We start from the raw sequence: 16,255 nt of genomic DNA on the forward strand, positions 1-16,255 counted from the left end.
ATTAATAGCACTACATCTACCCTTGCTCTCACCCTTATCTATGCTCAATCTAGCAGCTAGAGAAAACCATTTAAAGTCTAAGGTAGAACATGTCATACTCTTCTCAGAACCCTGCAAGGCTTCCCATCGCAGTCAGGAGTAAAAGCCAAAGTCTTTCAATGACCTATAAGGCTCTACACAATTTGCCTCCAAGGAGGCCATACGCTTCCTTGCTGTTCTAAATTTGCTAGGCATGCTCCTGCCCCAGGGCCTTTGCACTGGGTGTTCCTGCGGCCAAAAACACTCTTTCCCCCCAGTACTGACATGGCTTGCAGCTTTGCCTTTTCAGTGAAGTCTTCCCTGGCTGACCTACTGCCGACCACTCCGCAGTCTCTTTCTCCACTTTCTTTTCCTCTGTATCACTCACTACCATCTAACATCATACACCTCTTTATTTTGTGTCTCCCCCAACAGAACTAAACAGGGACTTTATTTAGCTTGCTGCCGTATCTCTAGCACCAGAAGAGTGCCTAATACATAGTAAACGCTCAGTGAGAATCTGCTGAACTTACAACTTTTATAGGAACCCCCCCCCCAAAAAAAGGTGATTATGATCTCTCTAGAGGTCCAGAGCACATTCCCCTCCAAATTTTTACTTGTTCCTCATGTTCAAGTAAGGATAAAAATCCCTACTTTAAGTTGAAATATAAAATACACATTTATGTATAAATGTGCACCCAGAAATAAATGAGCTTACAAAAGATCAATTTCTTACCCTAGGACCGTGAAAAAGCTCCTCAGATGGCTTCTGGCTGGTGGTGCTGCTGAACTCGGGGGATCCTCACCTTGCAGCCCTCACCTCCGGGGATCATCCTGAGCGGGGGCCCCAGGATGTCCCTCCACACGCCCACACCCTCACTTAATCTTGGTAGCAGCCCTGAACCCTTTCTAAATATAAGATTTGGAAAATACTTTTCTTTCAAAACTGGCTGATCGGATATGGTATCCGATGCGGCTTTAGCACGTCCTGAGCATTGAAACACTTCTCCAGCTGCCCCTGAAGCCCTCCCTTGAGCTTCGGACCATCTAATTCAGTACACGTCTTCTCCAGGTCCTCTATCCTTGGGCCTCTAGAAGACCCAACAGTGTCCAAACCCATCTTTTCTTGCACTCCAGGGTTCACGTGAGACCTCTTCCTCACCCAGATCTTAAAGCCAGCTCTCAACTTTTTCTGGGTATTATTCTAAGTTGGCAAGTCTCACAAGCAGCCAGGAGGCCTCAGGCGCAAGTGCCATTTTCCTAGAACGATGTCTCCGCATAGCCACCTGATCATCCGAGCCTCTTCAAGCTTTTCCTTGCTTGAAAACTCTTAGGTTTATTTGTGTCACAGCAAAGCAGAATTCCTTAAGCCCTAGTCAATTGGTTTTCAACACCCTGCATCTCCAACCTCACCAAAGCCTTGCAGAATTCTAAACACTTCCATTTCACTTCACAATACCCTTGTTCTCAAGAGACAGTCCTACACTGCCAGTTGGAGAGGGGTCAGGCCATCATCTGACAGATGGGTCCGTGGGAAAAAGGCCCAGGAAGGACCGCTTACTCTCCTTAGCAAACAGGAGAAACAGGACTGCAAATGCCTACTGCTGTCAGGTGGTCCAGTCACACCAGAACAACCGTCCCACACCCTGGCTGTGGTTCACCTTGATGAGGATCCTCTTGCTACCTTTAGATTATACGGCTTTATCAGGACCACAGAAGACTGTGACCACCTGACCAACGGCAGTATATCCTGAAGAGAAGGGTACGAATTCTGCAAAGACAAGAGGTTATTTGGCTCAGGAGACCTACAGTCCAGTGACTCTGAAATGTTTATCATTTGTACACTTCCCCCCACACCCACACTTAGCCTCAGTACAAATCAACAGCCTTGATAAAATGAAGAAACTAGAGTGACATTGATACCACCAAACAAAGCAAACTCAGCCCCGGGGAAAGAGGCATACTCTGCGCTCCATTTATTCTTCATATCACTAACCAATGTGCCCCGTTCACATTATTCCAAAGTTTATTTTTATTTCTATACTTCCAGGCTTAGAAAGCATATTTCATTAAAAGGTTTTCTTATACTGTATCTGAAGTGGCTCCGGATTGTGTGACATGCAAAATATATGTAGCCAGTTAGCAAATAAACATGCAGGCGGACAGTCATGGCTCCATGTCACTTGCTTTTGCCTCCTGCACTCGCTTCAGTGACACTTACCCCTAATTCAGAACAGCCCTCTTTGCCAGTTCATTGGTTTTAGAGTCTTCAAAGTTTTCTAAAGTCTTTCTGCCAATTTGGGAATTGGTGAAGGGATAGCAGTATCCAACATTGGAATCCAGCACCTGTGTGGAGGGGGCGAGGAGTGGGGTCCGAGAGGGGGAGGGGGAGAGAGACAGAGAGAGGGAGGGAAGGCGGCAGATGTGGGGAGAGTCTGAGGCTACACTGTGGCCTATGAAAGAAGTGGTTCTACCAGCCCACCAACTCTGGAATAAACGGATTTGGAACTGTCTTGCCTTGTTTACCTAAACAGAAAAGCCAGACAGCAGCAGATGAGATGATGATCATTCCACCCTGTTATTAGGCTAACAGGGACCCACACTGGTGAAGAGCCAATTTACCTGTCCCAGTTCAGGGCTAATTAACAATTAGCCTCTTGATTTAGTTCCAAGGGATCACTGTTTCCAATTCCAAGTGCCAGTTTAACAAACAAAAATCTGCTAGAACACACTACTTCCACACTTTGTCCGTGCATCTTCAACCTTAGGCAGCTTCATCGTGAACAATCAGACCCAGCTTTGCACAAACAGACCCAGCTTTCCTATTGCACATTAATGCCAAACAAAGGACCAGGAAAATAATACATCATCAACCCTGCCCTGGGTAGAGTGCAAATTACCCAGTCTCCCAGGGATAAGGGTAGGGGGATACTTCCAAAGTCACAGAGGTCTGAGAAGATCTGGAAACCAGGAAGTTGGTATTCCTCATTAACTCCGCCCTATTACTTCATAATCCACCCTCCACGGGTACCCTCTGCACAAAGTCACTGCCCACCCAGCCCCTCACCATCCTGGTATCTGCCCACTGATCTCCACATACTGAAACCAGACTGGTATTCATCTACTGCTTGGCAGCTACCAAAGGGCTACAAGGCATGATTCCTCTGAGATGTACTTTCCAAACATGGTCACTACAGAATGGAAGGAAGGATGTACACTTAACCATGATCATAATCAAACCCAACAAGAGAAACCACATGCTGCACAGTCCAGGAAGCATGGAAGATGTAGACTGAGAACCAACTTGCCCAACGACGCACCGTGGTCACTTCACCTCTTACAGCCCTAGTTTGCACATTTATTTAACAAACACAAAGGGTAAGAAATGGTGGGGGCTGGCCCTGGCGCCCATTACTGCTGGGTTGAGTCTTCATCAGCCCCCAAGAAGCCGGCAGAATTCTGGTTCTGGCACAAGGTTCAACAGCATCACCGTTCCATAGCTCTCAGTGGAGGAGGTCAGCAGCTTCCCCACCACTCCCCCTAGGGTCACACACATTCAAGCTTCCCTTACAAGCCCTGAATAAATAAGCTTTAGCCATCAATTCCCAAGGACTCTCTCACGTGCTTGCTTTCATTTGATCCCCACACGTCCTTGTCGAGGGCTTTCAGGATCTTGCTCTACAGCCATCCTCTCTATCTAGTCTCATTATAACAACCAACAAATCCTGAGCACCCACTGCAGGGCAGGTCAGCCTGTATTTCTGGGGTTAAGCTCTCAAGTCTGCCTTTAAGGCAAAAATCAAGTGTATTTTAAAATCACTCATGAAAATTCCTTAGCTGGGATGGGAGTCCTTGAAAACTCAAAAACCAAGAATTCACATCTTGGGTGTCTATTTGCATTACGCCGTTTCCCTCGGGGCAGCAGAGTCCAAGGGCTACTTTGAGCAGGGAATGGCAAAGGGTTAAATCAAGGGATTTCTTTCTCGCTCTACCCTGAGCTGAAAGAGTTGATTTCACAAGTTAAATTGAGTGTATGATGATAGGACTGAATTGTATTTGCAAGGCATATGCTAGGTGCTAGCAGGCAAAGAAATGAATCTAAAACCCCTGCCCTCACATAACCTATCATCAGTTGGGAAAGACTGGTTCATCCTCTGAAAATCATAGAGAACAGTTAAACACGAAACCATCAGAACTGTTAGACATGTGATACTAAGTGCTACAGACATTCAAAGGAAGAAGAAATTGCTATAGCGTAGGGTGGGCTCAAAAGGCTTTCATGGAGAAATTTAAACTGGCTCTTGAGATATTGATTACATTCTTTCCTAAGATGGGCTGACCGAGAACCAATCAGTGTTCCACACAAAACAGACACGGTCATCTAAGCATACAACAGTCTTTTCTAGTATGTCTCCACTATCCCTCTTGAAAGTGCCAAATAATTCACTGGCCAACTCTGTCCACGGTACTATGTTGAGCCAAGGTCCCAGGGTAACCATATGCCACAGTTTGAGTTCTACTTGGTTACCAAAGCTTAAACTAAATCTTAATATTACTGTTATGCTAAAATAGAGTACTATACAACTAAGAACAACATGGTAACCGCTTCTTTACAATCACGGAGACTCTTACGTGAGCATTTAACCTGACTTTCCTGAAAAATTATTCATACCATGCGTACTCTGATCCGTTTTTGCAAACCCTAAGTCATTACTTGGATGGTCTCACACCAGCCTGTGTTAAAATTAAACTTGTCGGGGCACCTGGGTGGCTCAGTTGGTTAAGCGACTGCCTTCGGCTCAGGTCATGATCCTGGAGTCCCGAGATCGAGTCCCGCATCGGGCTCCCTGCTCAGCGGGGGGTCTGCTTCTCCCTCTGACCCTCTTCCCTCTCGTGCTCTCTGTCTCTCACTCTCTCTCAAATAAATAAATAAAATCTTTAAAAAGAAAAAAAAATTAAATTAAATTAAATTAAACTTGTCTAGGGCGCCTGGGTGGCTCAGTTGGTTGAGTGACTGCCTTCAGCTCAGGTCATGATCCCAGGGTCCTGGGATGGAGCCCCGCACTGGGCTCCCTGTTCTGCGGGGAGCCTGCTTCTCCCTCTCCCACTCCCCCTGCTTGTGTTCCCTCTCTCGCTGTGTCTCTGTCAAATAAATAAATAAAATCTTAAAAAAAAAATTAAACTTATCTATTTCTCTTCCTTGCAGAGTCCTATGACCTCCTCTAAGTCTCCCTGCCCACATTGGCACTGTCTCCCCTCTCAGGACTCAAGGTGACCGAGCACAGGCCCTGGATGTGGGCCCTGAGCCACACGGCACTGTGAATGAATGCGAGGGAGCCAGGGCCTAGGTACACATCCTGACACAGCTCTCATCTCTGGCTAGCTCCACTCACCCCTCACTGGGCTTTTTCAGAAGAGGAAGGAGTAAGAGGCAAAGAAAGAAGGACCCAAAATCTGATCCAAGGCCAGCTGGAATAAGGATCAATTGGAAGAGTCCAGGCACAGATATTTAAATAGCTAGCCCTGATTCACATGGGAAGCAGCTTAATAAATCAACACAACAGAGTACATTTCCAAAATTCAGATGCCAGTTTCTCCAGGTCTGAAGGACATTTCTGACTTTTCCTTTAGGGGATAGCATGAGCATAAGTCAGAAACACCAAATTCAAATCCCGATTTGAACTTTAGTTTCTTTGTCTTTAAAGGGAGCCAGTCAGGCTAGATGACTTTTTAACTAGATGACTAATGATTTTAAAGGCGGGAGCACCACAAGTCTGAGAAAAATCAAAAGCAAACATCAGAGTCAGAATGGAAGGGACAATGGCTGTGGGGGGGGGGGGGATGCCTGGGTGGCTCAGTCGTTAAGCGTCCGACTCTTGATTTCCGCTCAAGTCATCATCTGAGGGTCATGGATCTAGCCCCCAGTCAGGCTCTGTGCTCAGCGTGGAGTCAGCTTGTCGCTCTCTGCTCCTTCCCCCAAGTGTGCATGTCCTCTCTCTTGAATAAATATTAAAAAAAAAAAAAGGAAGAAGAAGAAGGGACAATGGGCCTGGAGAGCCTCTGGAAGATGATGATCAGATAGTTCCCCCAAAAAGATAACAGACTGAGAAAAACCCAGAATTGCTCTATAAGAATATCTTATAAATTTCTTCCTTCTAGGTTCTGCCTTATAGTCAAACACAGATCCATCTCTTCCCAGGACAGCTAAGAGTGATGCTTCGTAGAATGGACATACCCACAGATGTCATCCCACATGGTCTACCTGGAAGGGATGGTAACTCAATCTTAACTACCTAAGGGAAATGAAAGATCCCAAGGAGTGCCCACCCTGACCTCAGTAACTCAGACAAGTATCTCATCATCATTTGGAGTCTCAAACTTCCTTAACGCACAGCCTAAAAACCTGAGTGAAGTTTTACAGTCTCTAGCTCTGTTTTATAGTCCCCAAAGTTTTATGAACACCCAACACGTTCTAAAGGCTCTCAGATACATTATTGTTATAAAATCGTAACTAGAGTTCAAGATGGCATTAAATATTTAAATAGCACTGTAGAAAATTTAACCCACAAAAATCTATGGCAGTTTCTCTAATAGTGCATTCATCTGATAGTCCCACACATCTTCACTTCTCCTGCCTCAATAAGGTCCCTGTTCAGCCTATTTACTTCATCAGTCTAATTAAGACCAATTAAAGCTAGATTCCTTGGGACATGGGTTTCATAAATGTAACTAAGACTTTAGATTATCAATTACCCCACCTACAATAAACTTCGGCCTTGCTCTTTGGCAGTCAGACTCAGAATGGTTAACACCTACCCAGTAGCTGGCACACAGAAGGAATTAAATTAGTGCTTCTCAATGCATCACCACTAACAGCCACTGCTTAGTCAGCAAATCCCCACGCCAGGCAGGAATTAAGCATTGTGCATGTGGTCTCTTACTCCTCACAACAACCTTATTAAATATCTCCATTTTACAGATAAAGAAACTAAGGCTTAAAATAAATTAACAGCTGCTACATGGCCCAGAAGGAATTTGAGCTCAGGTGTCTCTCTCTCTCTCTCTCTCTCTCTCTCTCTCATCAGTTCCCCGCTGAACTTTTCCACAGAGTGCAGAGTTTGGGACACTGGACCGGAAGTTGTGGGGTCTCAACTCACTGGCTGTTATTTACACCCACATCCGTTACAGACAAAGGTGACAACTGATGTGATTACGGCCTGGGTGCATTGGTTCTCCTGGGAGGGCACAAGCTGCTCCTGAAGCTGGAACACTTTACCAAAAGAAGGGGACGGGACAGGATTTAACATAAACCACAGCCCCCGACAGTGTGGTTACTGCCACACTCTTAAGCTCTAGGGAAAGATACACTCCTGGGTCTGATCAGCCACTCCCCTCTGTCAGCCTCCTAAGCAGAGCATTTCTAGAAGGCAGCAGACTCCAGCGACGGGCTTATTCTTACTCACAGGATCACCTGCAGCGGCAATAACAGCAGTAACAAGTTTTAGCAAGCATGCTGCTTAGTGACAGAGATTCCTGGCTAGCGTCACATTTTGCAAGTCTCCATCCCAAAGATATTTTCTTGGCCCAGTACATCCCCTTCACAATGTTGGCTTGAACAACTATTCCAAGGAAGCCATCACCTTCAGCAGGCGTCAGGTGCAAGAGAACACCAGGCTGAATGTCTTCCCTCTGCTAGCCCACAACCACTGAGGCTCCAACCAGTTCAAATTCTCCATGTGGGTGGATGCACATTTACACTCCCCTAAGTATCCAGAGACACCAAACGTCATGCATTAACTGAGGTAACAGTAACCGCCTTTCATTTCAGATTTACAGCTTAACAATTATTTCTCCAAAGAGAAGGCAGAGCATAAGCAGCTAGCCAGCCCCGCAGACCACCAGCCCTCAGCCTCCCCACCCCCAACGAATTTCTTTGCTTCACTAGCAGGTGTTACCAGAAAAATCTGACATGAAGATTCACCAATTCCAAAGTTGTTAATTGCAGAAATCAAGAGGTTTCCTCCAACTCTAAATCCCATTCGACCCTCATAAACACAAAGTCCCCTCTTTACGTGGCTGCACTTTGCTTTCTCCGGTCTGTTGGTCCTGGAAGGACCTCGGTTCAACTAAAAGCCTTAGGGGAGGAGGGAACTTGTGTGAGTTTATTTTTCAGTAGCACAGATCAAGACGAAGGCCCACAGCGATTAAGACGGGCTAAGCTCCCAAACCCTCTCTAGCCTAAAGAGTTTGATCATGTGGGAACCAAAGACTAAGAAAGAAAAAGAGAAGCTAAGCAGTGCCAGTCCCCACTTTCTCCCGGGAGGAACACCGCTATACTATTGGGGCGGGGGGGTGGGCAGTGATCTTCCAAACTCTGTTTGCAAAGCCCCAGCCCAGATCGGATATTTTGCTTTAACCCCTCGGCTTGGGCCTGCCCAATGCAAAGGCCCAAAGGGTCTTTGGGTACCGCCGGCCGGGGGGACCGAGCACACCACTCATAGGGTCTTGTTTTCTCAGCTGATCTAGTCATGCGAACAGGTGCTTGGTCAATTCCATCTTTAAAAAGGGGGGGAGGGGTATGTAAGAGTAGCTCCCACAGGAGCGCCCGCCGTGGGGGGGGAAAGCCACGCAGGACAGAATGAAAAGTGGCTTTCCAACTTCTGCGGGGCTCCCGAGTCTGCGGGGAAGCCGAGTGTTGCGCGAGGCTGGGAAAGGCCTGGATCTTCCGGAACAACGCTCGCAGCAAGCCCACAGCAGCGACACGGCGGCCCTACCCCCCGGGTCACCACCCCCCCGCCCCAAACACACACGTGAAGCTCAGCAAAGCGTGCCACCTGCTGGGTTCCCAGCAAACATGCCCGAAGGGAAGGATCGCCGGAAAACACTTTGTTTAAAAAGAAAAAAAAAAAAAGTAAACTCTCCCGGGGCCGAGAACAGCCCCGCCTGGCACGGGGGCCGCGGTCCGCGGGGCTCGGCCCCCGGGTCCTCCGGTTTCTAGGGCTGAACGGGGGGAGGCGCCGCGACCGGCCGCGCTCCCCCGGGGGCCGGCGGAGTCCCGGGCGCGGCAGCGGCACGGGCAGGGCCGGCGGGCGGGAACGCGGCGCGCCCTCGCCCCTGCTCGCGCGCGGGCCGGCGCCCTGGAGGGGGTGGGAAGTCGGGGAACTTACAGCCGCCTGTCCTCGGGCTCCAGCTGCCGGTGCATGGCCAGCGAGAAGCCGAAGAGGCTCCCGGGGTCCCCCGTTTTCCGGATCACATTGTCCTCGCGGGTGTCCAAATTGAAGGCGGCGCCGAGCCGGGGCAGGAGCCCCGCCGACAGGTAAAGCAGCCACAGCTGCCCCGCGGCCGCCATGGGCAGACGCACCGGGAGGGGGAGCGGGAGCCGCGGCGGCCGCGCTGCGCTCCGGGCCGGGTTCGAGGCTGCCGCGCTGCTGCTGCCGCCGCCGCCGCCGCCGCGGCCACCTTCGTCTCCTCTGGCCACCGCGCCGGCCCCACCCCCGGGACGAGTCGCGCTAGCCGCCCGGCCGCTCCCCCTCGCGGGCAGCTCCCGACCGCTGAATGAGCCCGTTGTTCTCTGGAGACTCGCAGGCGTTTTATCAAGTGACGAGGACGCCGGCCCCGCCCCTCCCCACCCCTCAGGCCCCTCCTCGCGCGCCCGCCGCCCGGCCCCGCTGCCTGCACCTTCCCGGCCGGCCTGGCTGCGCGGCGCCCCGGCGCTGCCCCTCCGCGGCCAGCCGCTCGCCTGTCCCGCCGCAGCCCACCTGGTCGCGAAGCAGGCGTGGGAGACCGGGGTGCTCGGGGGAGGCGAACTCCCGGCCCAGCAGCCCCATGGGGGTCCTCCGGGAAAGAAGCATTGGAATTGTGGTTGCCATTCGGCGCAGAGCCGCGTTTACTACCTGTTCGCAAGGAGACGTACTGGGGGTGCGCCGGCCCCGATCTCCGGATTCTCACCCACCGAAGCCCACGTGCAAATGCTCACTTCATTCATTCAGTCCACAAGTGCTTCTGGAGCGCTTAACGCTTGCCAGATACTTGGGGAAGGGAGCTGCATGGATTTTCAGCCCTCAAAGAACTAACCGTCAAAAATTATAATAGCCCAAACTCTAATAGTGCTGTACAATTTATATAGCTCATTTGATAGCTCATTTAGCCCTCCTAACAATCCGCAGATTAGAAAACTGAAGCTCAGCCTTGACCCTGAGCACCCAGGGATCTGCCCCGATGAAAAGGAGAGCTTTTGGGAGAAGTCACACCGGTGTCAGCAATTTAAAACTTGGTTTCTAGGTGCTCTGAAGCGGAGAAGCAGCTCCTCAACAGTGAAGGATGGGTGTGTAAGGTGGTACCTACGAGCTCAGGAGCCCTTCTTTCCTGCCCCCAAATTCCCAGGGCTAGATCCTCGCCAAGAGGCAGCTGGGAGCTCTGGGTGGGTGGCCTAAAGGCTCCTGCCTCCAGAGCATGGGGTGGGGCCTCCAGTGTGGTGTTGACCTCCAGGGCAACTTTATTGGCAGGGGGTCTTAAGCAGGGGAGAGAGAATTCAGGGTTCCTGTGAAATTGGGGTGACAAAAAGTTTTACTTTTTTATTTTCACTAACCTCTAACTGACATTTAGCCTTTCCTTCCATTATGAATGGAGGCAACACACCACAGTGGCAGTACGATAAGTACCTATGACTTAGTCTCCAGTAAAACCCATAGATTTGTTTGTTTTTTACATCACAGTATAATTGTTGCAATATCTTCAGTTATAGTAGTTGTTAGGTAGACCCTCCACTAGACCTTGTTATGCAATAGGCCAATTAAAAAGTGTATATATTGCTACAACACAATTTTTTTAAACATTTTGTTAACTGTATTTCAAAATAATTGGTTTCCTTTGCAATCCCATGTACTTTATGCTTTTAAAAACCTTGTTCTGAAAGGGGATTCATGGTCTTCGGCAGCCTGACAAAAGGGGGTCTCATGGCATTAAAAAAGTTTAAGAAGTGCTAGCTTGAAGGCTCCTGGAATGCCTCGGGGAGCCTGCCTTGGAATCTGATATCCCTGCATTAGAAACAGAAGCAGAGTACAGTCCCAGGGAAGACCTGGAGTTCCGTGTGTGCACATGGGGATAGGGATGGGGGTGCCCTTCACCTAAAGGTGTATTTGTACCAAGGGAGCAGCCCACACCGCACAAAAATGCTGCCTGAACATCATCAAGGGTCCTCGGGTGGTAACAGCTTCCAGAGCAAGTCCTTCAGCATAGGAGGGGCAGGTCCCACTTGTCGTCTACCAATCCATAACTCCAGTCAAGTATAGGCAGAAGTGGGGTGCAGTGAGTTCAAATTCAGTAGACAATGTGGGAGATCACACTGTTTCCACAAATGTGTAATAACCTTGATAAGATTGTGAGACTGTTGGAAACTAATCGAGGAAGCTAAGAAACATCTGTATTATGATTTTTCATGCAAGATAGCTTTTTTTCTTCATGTTGAACACCTAACTATTCCCGAGAAACAGGCCCAAGCTATTAGAGTTAGAGCACAGTGAGCCTCACTGCAGGCCGGGACCCAGTGGGAGCCACTGACGTGGGTGTAGGGTTGCTGAAATACTGCTTTATAAAAGCTCTGCCCTGAGCTCCCCAGGTTCAACTGCCCCCACCCTGGCCACTTTCCTAGGACTCACCAGCCTCCCCACAATACAGCAACTAAAGGTTTAAACCCGTAAGCCTTTGTGCTGCAAGGTTGGGTATGTCCGTGTCATAGCACCTGTTAATGATACAGAATATGAATATCACTCCTTGCATCCAAGGGTAATTCTGTGCACCATTCACTGCTTCCTTCCCAAGATATGTCTATGAGATGACATTTGAATAACCAGTTACCTATTTGATCCCAAATATTGATTGTGCTCCAATTGACATTTTAAATAATGTGAAATTTAAAACAGCAACTAACTATAGAGTGCTACTGAATTGATTGGGAAAAGGAAGGGATAAAGAAAAATAAGGGTGAGAGACTTGTACTGGAGTGTCCCGAGTGCCCATCACCGATGGAAACGTTCAACCACATTCCCACCTTTCACCTATCTCCTGCCTAGGATGCCAAACATACCTGAAGTTGAATCAAACTCAGACTTTTAACAATAATCTCTTTGAAGACTGTCAGCTTTTCCTGATTAACTGTAACAGTCAAGTTTTGCGAATCCGTTGTCATTTCCATGGTAAATAGGGTTAGGCTAATATAAGAGAGCAGTGTCTTATGAAAGGGAGATGGAGAGGTCCTTCAGGATCTGCTGAGGATATTGTCAGTGTCTGGGGCTGAAGAAATAAAAGAAGCAAGAAACGTAAAAATTATGAGGTGAAGATCTGGGGAGGGAAGTACATAGTTTTAATGAAAAAAAAATGAATCTGGGACAAGAAGATACTTGTCTGGAACAAAACAGAGAAAGTTAGCTTGATGATAAAGGTGTGCTGACTATATGGGGTGTGGCGGGTGTGTGTGTGTGTGTGTACAAAAATTGCAAGAAGGGCTCTACAAATCCAGTTATGAAAAAATCATGTCATGGGCGCCTGGGTGGCTCAGTTGGTTAAGCGACTGCCTTCGGCTCAGGTCATGATCCTGGAGTCCCGGGATTGAGTCCCGCATTGGGCTCCCTGCTTGGCAGGGAGTCTGCTTCTCCCTCTGACCCTCCTCCCTCTCATGCTCTCTGTCTCTCATTCTCTCTCTCTCAAAAAAAAAAAAAAAAAATCATGTCATGTTCCAAAAAAGGCTGATTAGAAAACAAACAGGAATACCTAAGAATATGATTATAAAAATCACAGAAAATACTTCTACAAACTGAAAAATTTAAATCAAAAAGGCAGTGGAAGCTTTGAATAGATATTTGCTCAGATGAGAGCTTTTGAATTATATTTTACCAATACACTTTTCAAAAGAAAATTATTTGTCCTATATTCCACCTTTGGTAGGGGAGCTTTCAAATAATTTTAAACTGTTGGTCACCTGCAGAGAAGTCGAAGAAACTCATGTCATGCCTGAAATATTTGCCATTTCCTGGGACCTACTGTAATCATTTTGCTATCAAGCTCACTACTGTGCTGACTTCATCATCACCAATAGCAGAGAATATCGTATTTGCTGCTTTTTAGGCAACATGGGAACTAGCTATGGAAAACTTCTCTTTATTCTCTTTTTGTGGTTGCATTATACTGATGGTTTTACATATTCTCTAGAGCACATGATCTGTGGAACCCAAAACACTTGCTTTAAATTCTGCTTCTGTTCCAGCCTGGCCAGATGACCTTAAATCATTTAATCTCTCTCTGCCTGCATTTCCCCAGCTATGAAGTAGGGATAATGATAGCATCTACCCCCAAAGAATTGCCTTGCCTTAAGGATTAGTAAAGTTAACAGGATCTGAAGCACTTGAAATGTTGTATTAAAATCAGAATTTCCACTTGCGTACAGCCTTTCAGAATCTGACTTTCACAAGTTAGGCACTGACCCATGATAAACATACAGTTTTGTGAACTAGACATATGTAGTAAACTTTTCCAGTAGGGATTGTACTATTCAATGCCAGATTTTATGTTTCAGAAAAAGAAAAAGAGTTTTCCATTTTACTCTTTTGTCTCTTTATACAAGTGGTCAGGGGTTTGCCTTCCTCACTGAACCTTACTGTTTTTTGTTTGACATTTCATTTGCTCTAAGTCACAGCACATTTTATAGGGGCAAACCTGCCTTTGGCTGGAATCAGGAGAATCCAAATTGCTAGCTATACCTTATTTAAGACCCAGATCTATTTTTTCCGGTTTTATTGAAAGATAATTGACATATAGCATTATATAAGTTTAAGGCATACAATATAATGATTATATATATATATAATAAAACTATATATATATATAGTGAAATAATCATCACAATAAGTTTAGTTAACCCCTGTCACTTCACAGTTCAATTTTTTCCTTGTGATGAGAACTTTTGAGATTTACTCTCTTAGCAACTTTTAAATATAAAATACAGTATCGTTAACTATAGTCAGCATGCTGTGCATTAAATCCCCAGAACTTATTTATGTTATTAGCTGGAAGTTTGTACCTTTGGACAACCCCCCTCCCCAACCTCTACTTGTGGTAACCACCGATCTGTTCTGTTTCTATGAGTTTGGGATTTGGGGGATTTTTCAGATTTTACATATAAGCGAGATGTTACAATATTTGTCTTTCTCAGTCTGACTTATTTCACTTAGCATGACGTCCTCAAATTTCATCCATGTTGTCACAAATGGCAGGATTTCCTTCTTTTTATGGCTGAGTAATATTCTGCTGTATATATGTATATAAATACACCATGTTTTCATTATCAATTAATCCATCAGTGGACATTAAGGTTGTTCACCCAGATCTATTTTAAAGGGCACCTGGGTGGCTCAGTTGGTTAAGCATCTGCCTTCGATTCAGATCATGATCCCAGGGTCCTGGGATCGAGCCCCATGTTGGGCTCTCTGCACAGTGGGGAGTCTGCTTCTCCCTCTCCCTCTGCCTGCTGCTCTTCCTGCTTTCTCTCTTTCTCTCTGTCAAATAAATAAATAAAATCTTTTTAAAAAATAAAGTAAATTTCATTTGAGTATTTCTAATTCATTTATAATGAACTCATTAAAATGTTGCAGAGTATTTCACATTGTCATTTTAGGTGGGATTCTTTTTTTAAAGTTTGTTTTGAGGGAATTTTTCTAAGCCAAGAAGCCACATTTTGCTAGCCACAATAAACTAAGCCTTAAGTGAATCATGTTAAATTTAAAACTTAGTTCCCAAGGCTGAGATGAAACCACTGCTTGGAAAATTTGGTTTTCCATCCCACCATCATCAGAAACAAACATGAAGTTATGTGTATCTCATGCCACACACAATGTAGTCTTTTTAAAAATTCAATTATAATTGACATACAGTGTTGTATTAGTTTCAGGTGTACAATATAATGATTCAACAATTCTATACATCACTCCTTGCTCATCACCATAATTGTACTCTGAATCTCCTTCACCTATTTCACCCATCCCTCCACTGACCTCCCCTCTGGTAACCACCAGTTTGTTCTCTATATTTAAGTATCTGTTTTTTGGTTTGTCTCTTTTTTCTTTGTTCCTTTGTTTTCTTTCTTAAATTCCACATATGATGAAATCATATGGTAGTTGTCTTTCTCTGACTTATTTCACTTAGCATTGTACCCTCTATATCCATCCATGTTGTTGCAAATGGCAAGATTTCATTCTTTTTTTATAGCTCAGTAATATTCCATTGCATGTATACACCACATCTTCTCTATCCATTCATTTATTGATGGACATGTGGGTTGCTTCCATATCTTAGCTACTGTAAATAATGCTGCAATAAACATAGGAGCGCATATATCTTTTTGAATGAGTAACTTCATTTTCTTTGGGTAAATACCCAGTAGTGGAATTACATATGGTAATTCTATTTTTAATTTTTTGAGGAACCTTCCTTCATACTGCTTTCCACTGTGGCTGCACCAGTTTGCCTTCCCACCAACAGTGCATGAGGGTTCCTTTTCCTCCACATCCTCTCCTACACTTGCTGTTTCTTATGTTTTTGATATTAGCCATTCTGACAGGTGTGAGGTGATATCTCCTTGTGGTTTTGATTTGCATTTCCCTGATGATGAGTGATGTTGAGCATCTTTTCATGTGTCTGTTGGCCATCTGTCTGTCTTCTTTGGAGAAATGTCTATTCATGCCTTCTGCCCATTTTTAAGGGGATTACTTGGGTTTTTTTGGTGTTGAGTTATATAAGTTCTTTATATATTTTGGATATTAACCCCTTATTGGATATATCATTTGCAAACATATTCTTCCATTTGGTGGGTTGTCTTTTTGTTTTGTTGATGGTTTCCTTCACTGGGTAAAAGCTTTTTATTTTGATGTAGTCGCAATAATTTAATTTTGCTTTTGTTTCCCTTGCCTGAGGAGACATATCTAGAAAGCTGTTTGTACAGCTGATGTCAAAGAGATTACTGCCTATGCTCTCTTCTAGGAATTGTATGGTTTCAGGTTTTCCGTTTAGATCTGCAATCCATTTTGAGTTTATTTTTGTGTATTCTCTATGAAAGTGATCTAGTTTCATTCTTTTGCATGTAGCTGTGTAGTTTTCCCAACACCATTTGTTGACGAGACTATCTTTCTACCATTGCATATTCTTGCCTCCTTTATCGAAGAACTAATTGACCATATCATTGTGGGTT

At 45.8% G+C, this 16,255-nt stretch overlaps 1 protein-coding gene across 3 annotated transcripts in view; it reads right to left on the reverse strand.

Moving 5' to 3' along the window:
* Positions 1-9,524, reverse strand: part of ITGA6 (integrin subunit alpha 6) — a 75,409-nt gene extending 65,885 nt beyond the window's left edge. Inside the window, exon 1 of one of the 3 annotated variants that reach the window (XM_035007766.1) lies at positions 9,186-9,524. In XM_035007766.1, the coding sequence (XP_034863657.1) occupies positions 9,186-9,367 (182 nt within the window). In that variant the 5' untranslated portion in view covers positions 9,368-9,524. The remainder of the gene's footprint in view (positions 1-9,185) is intronic. The other 2 variants (XM_035007763.1, XM_035007764.1) reach the window with 2 other exon arrangements.
* Between the last annotated feature and the right edge of the window lie 6,731 nt (positions 9,525-16,255).

This window comes from Mirounga leonina, unplaced genomic scaffold (genome assembly GCF_011800145.1).
Source record: "Mirounga leonina isolate KUSES-001 unplaced genomic scaffold, KU_Mleo_1.0 Mir_151, whole genome shotgun sequence".
NCBI classification, from domain to species: domain Eukaryota; kingdom Metazoa; phylum Chordata; class Mammalia; order Carnivora; family Phocidae; genus Mirounga; species Mirounga leonina.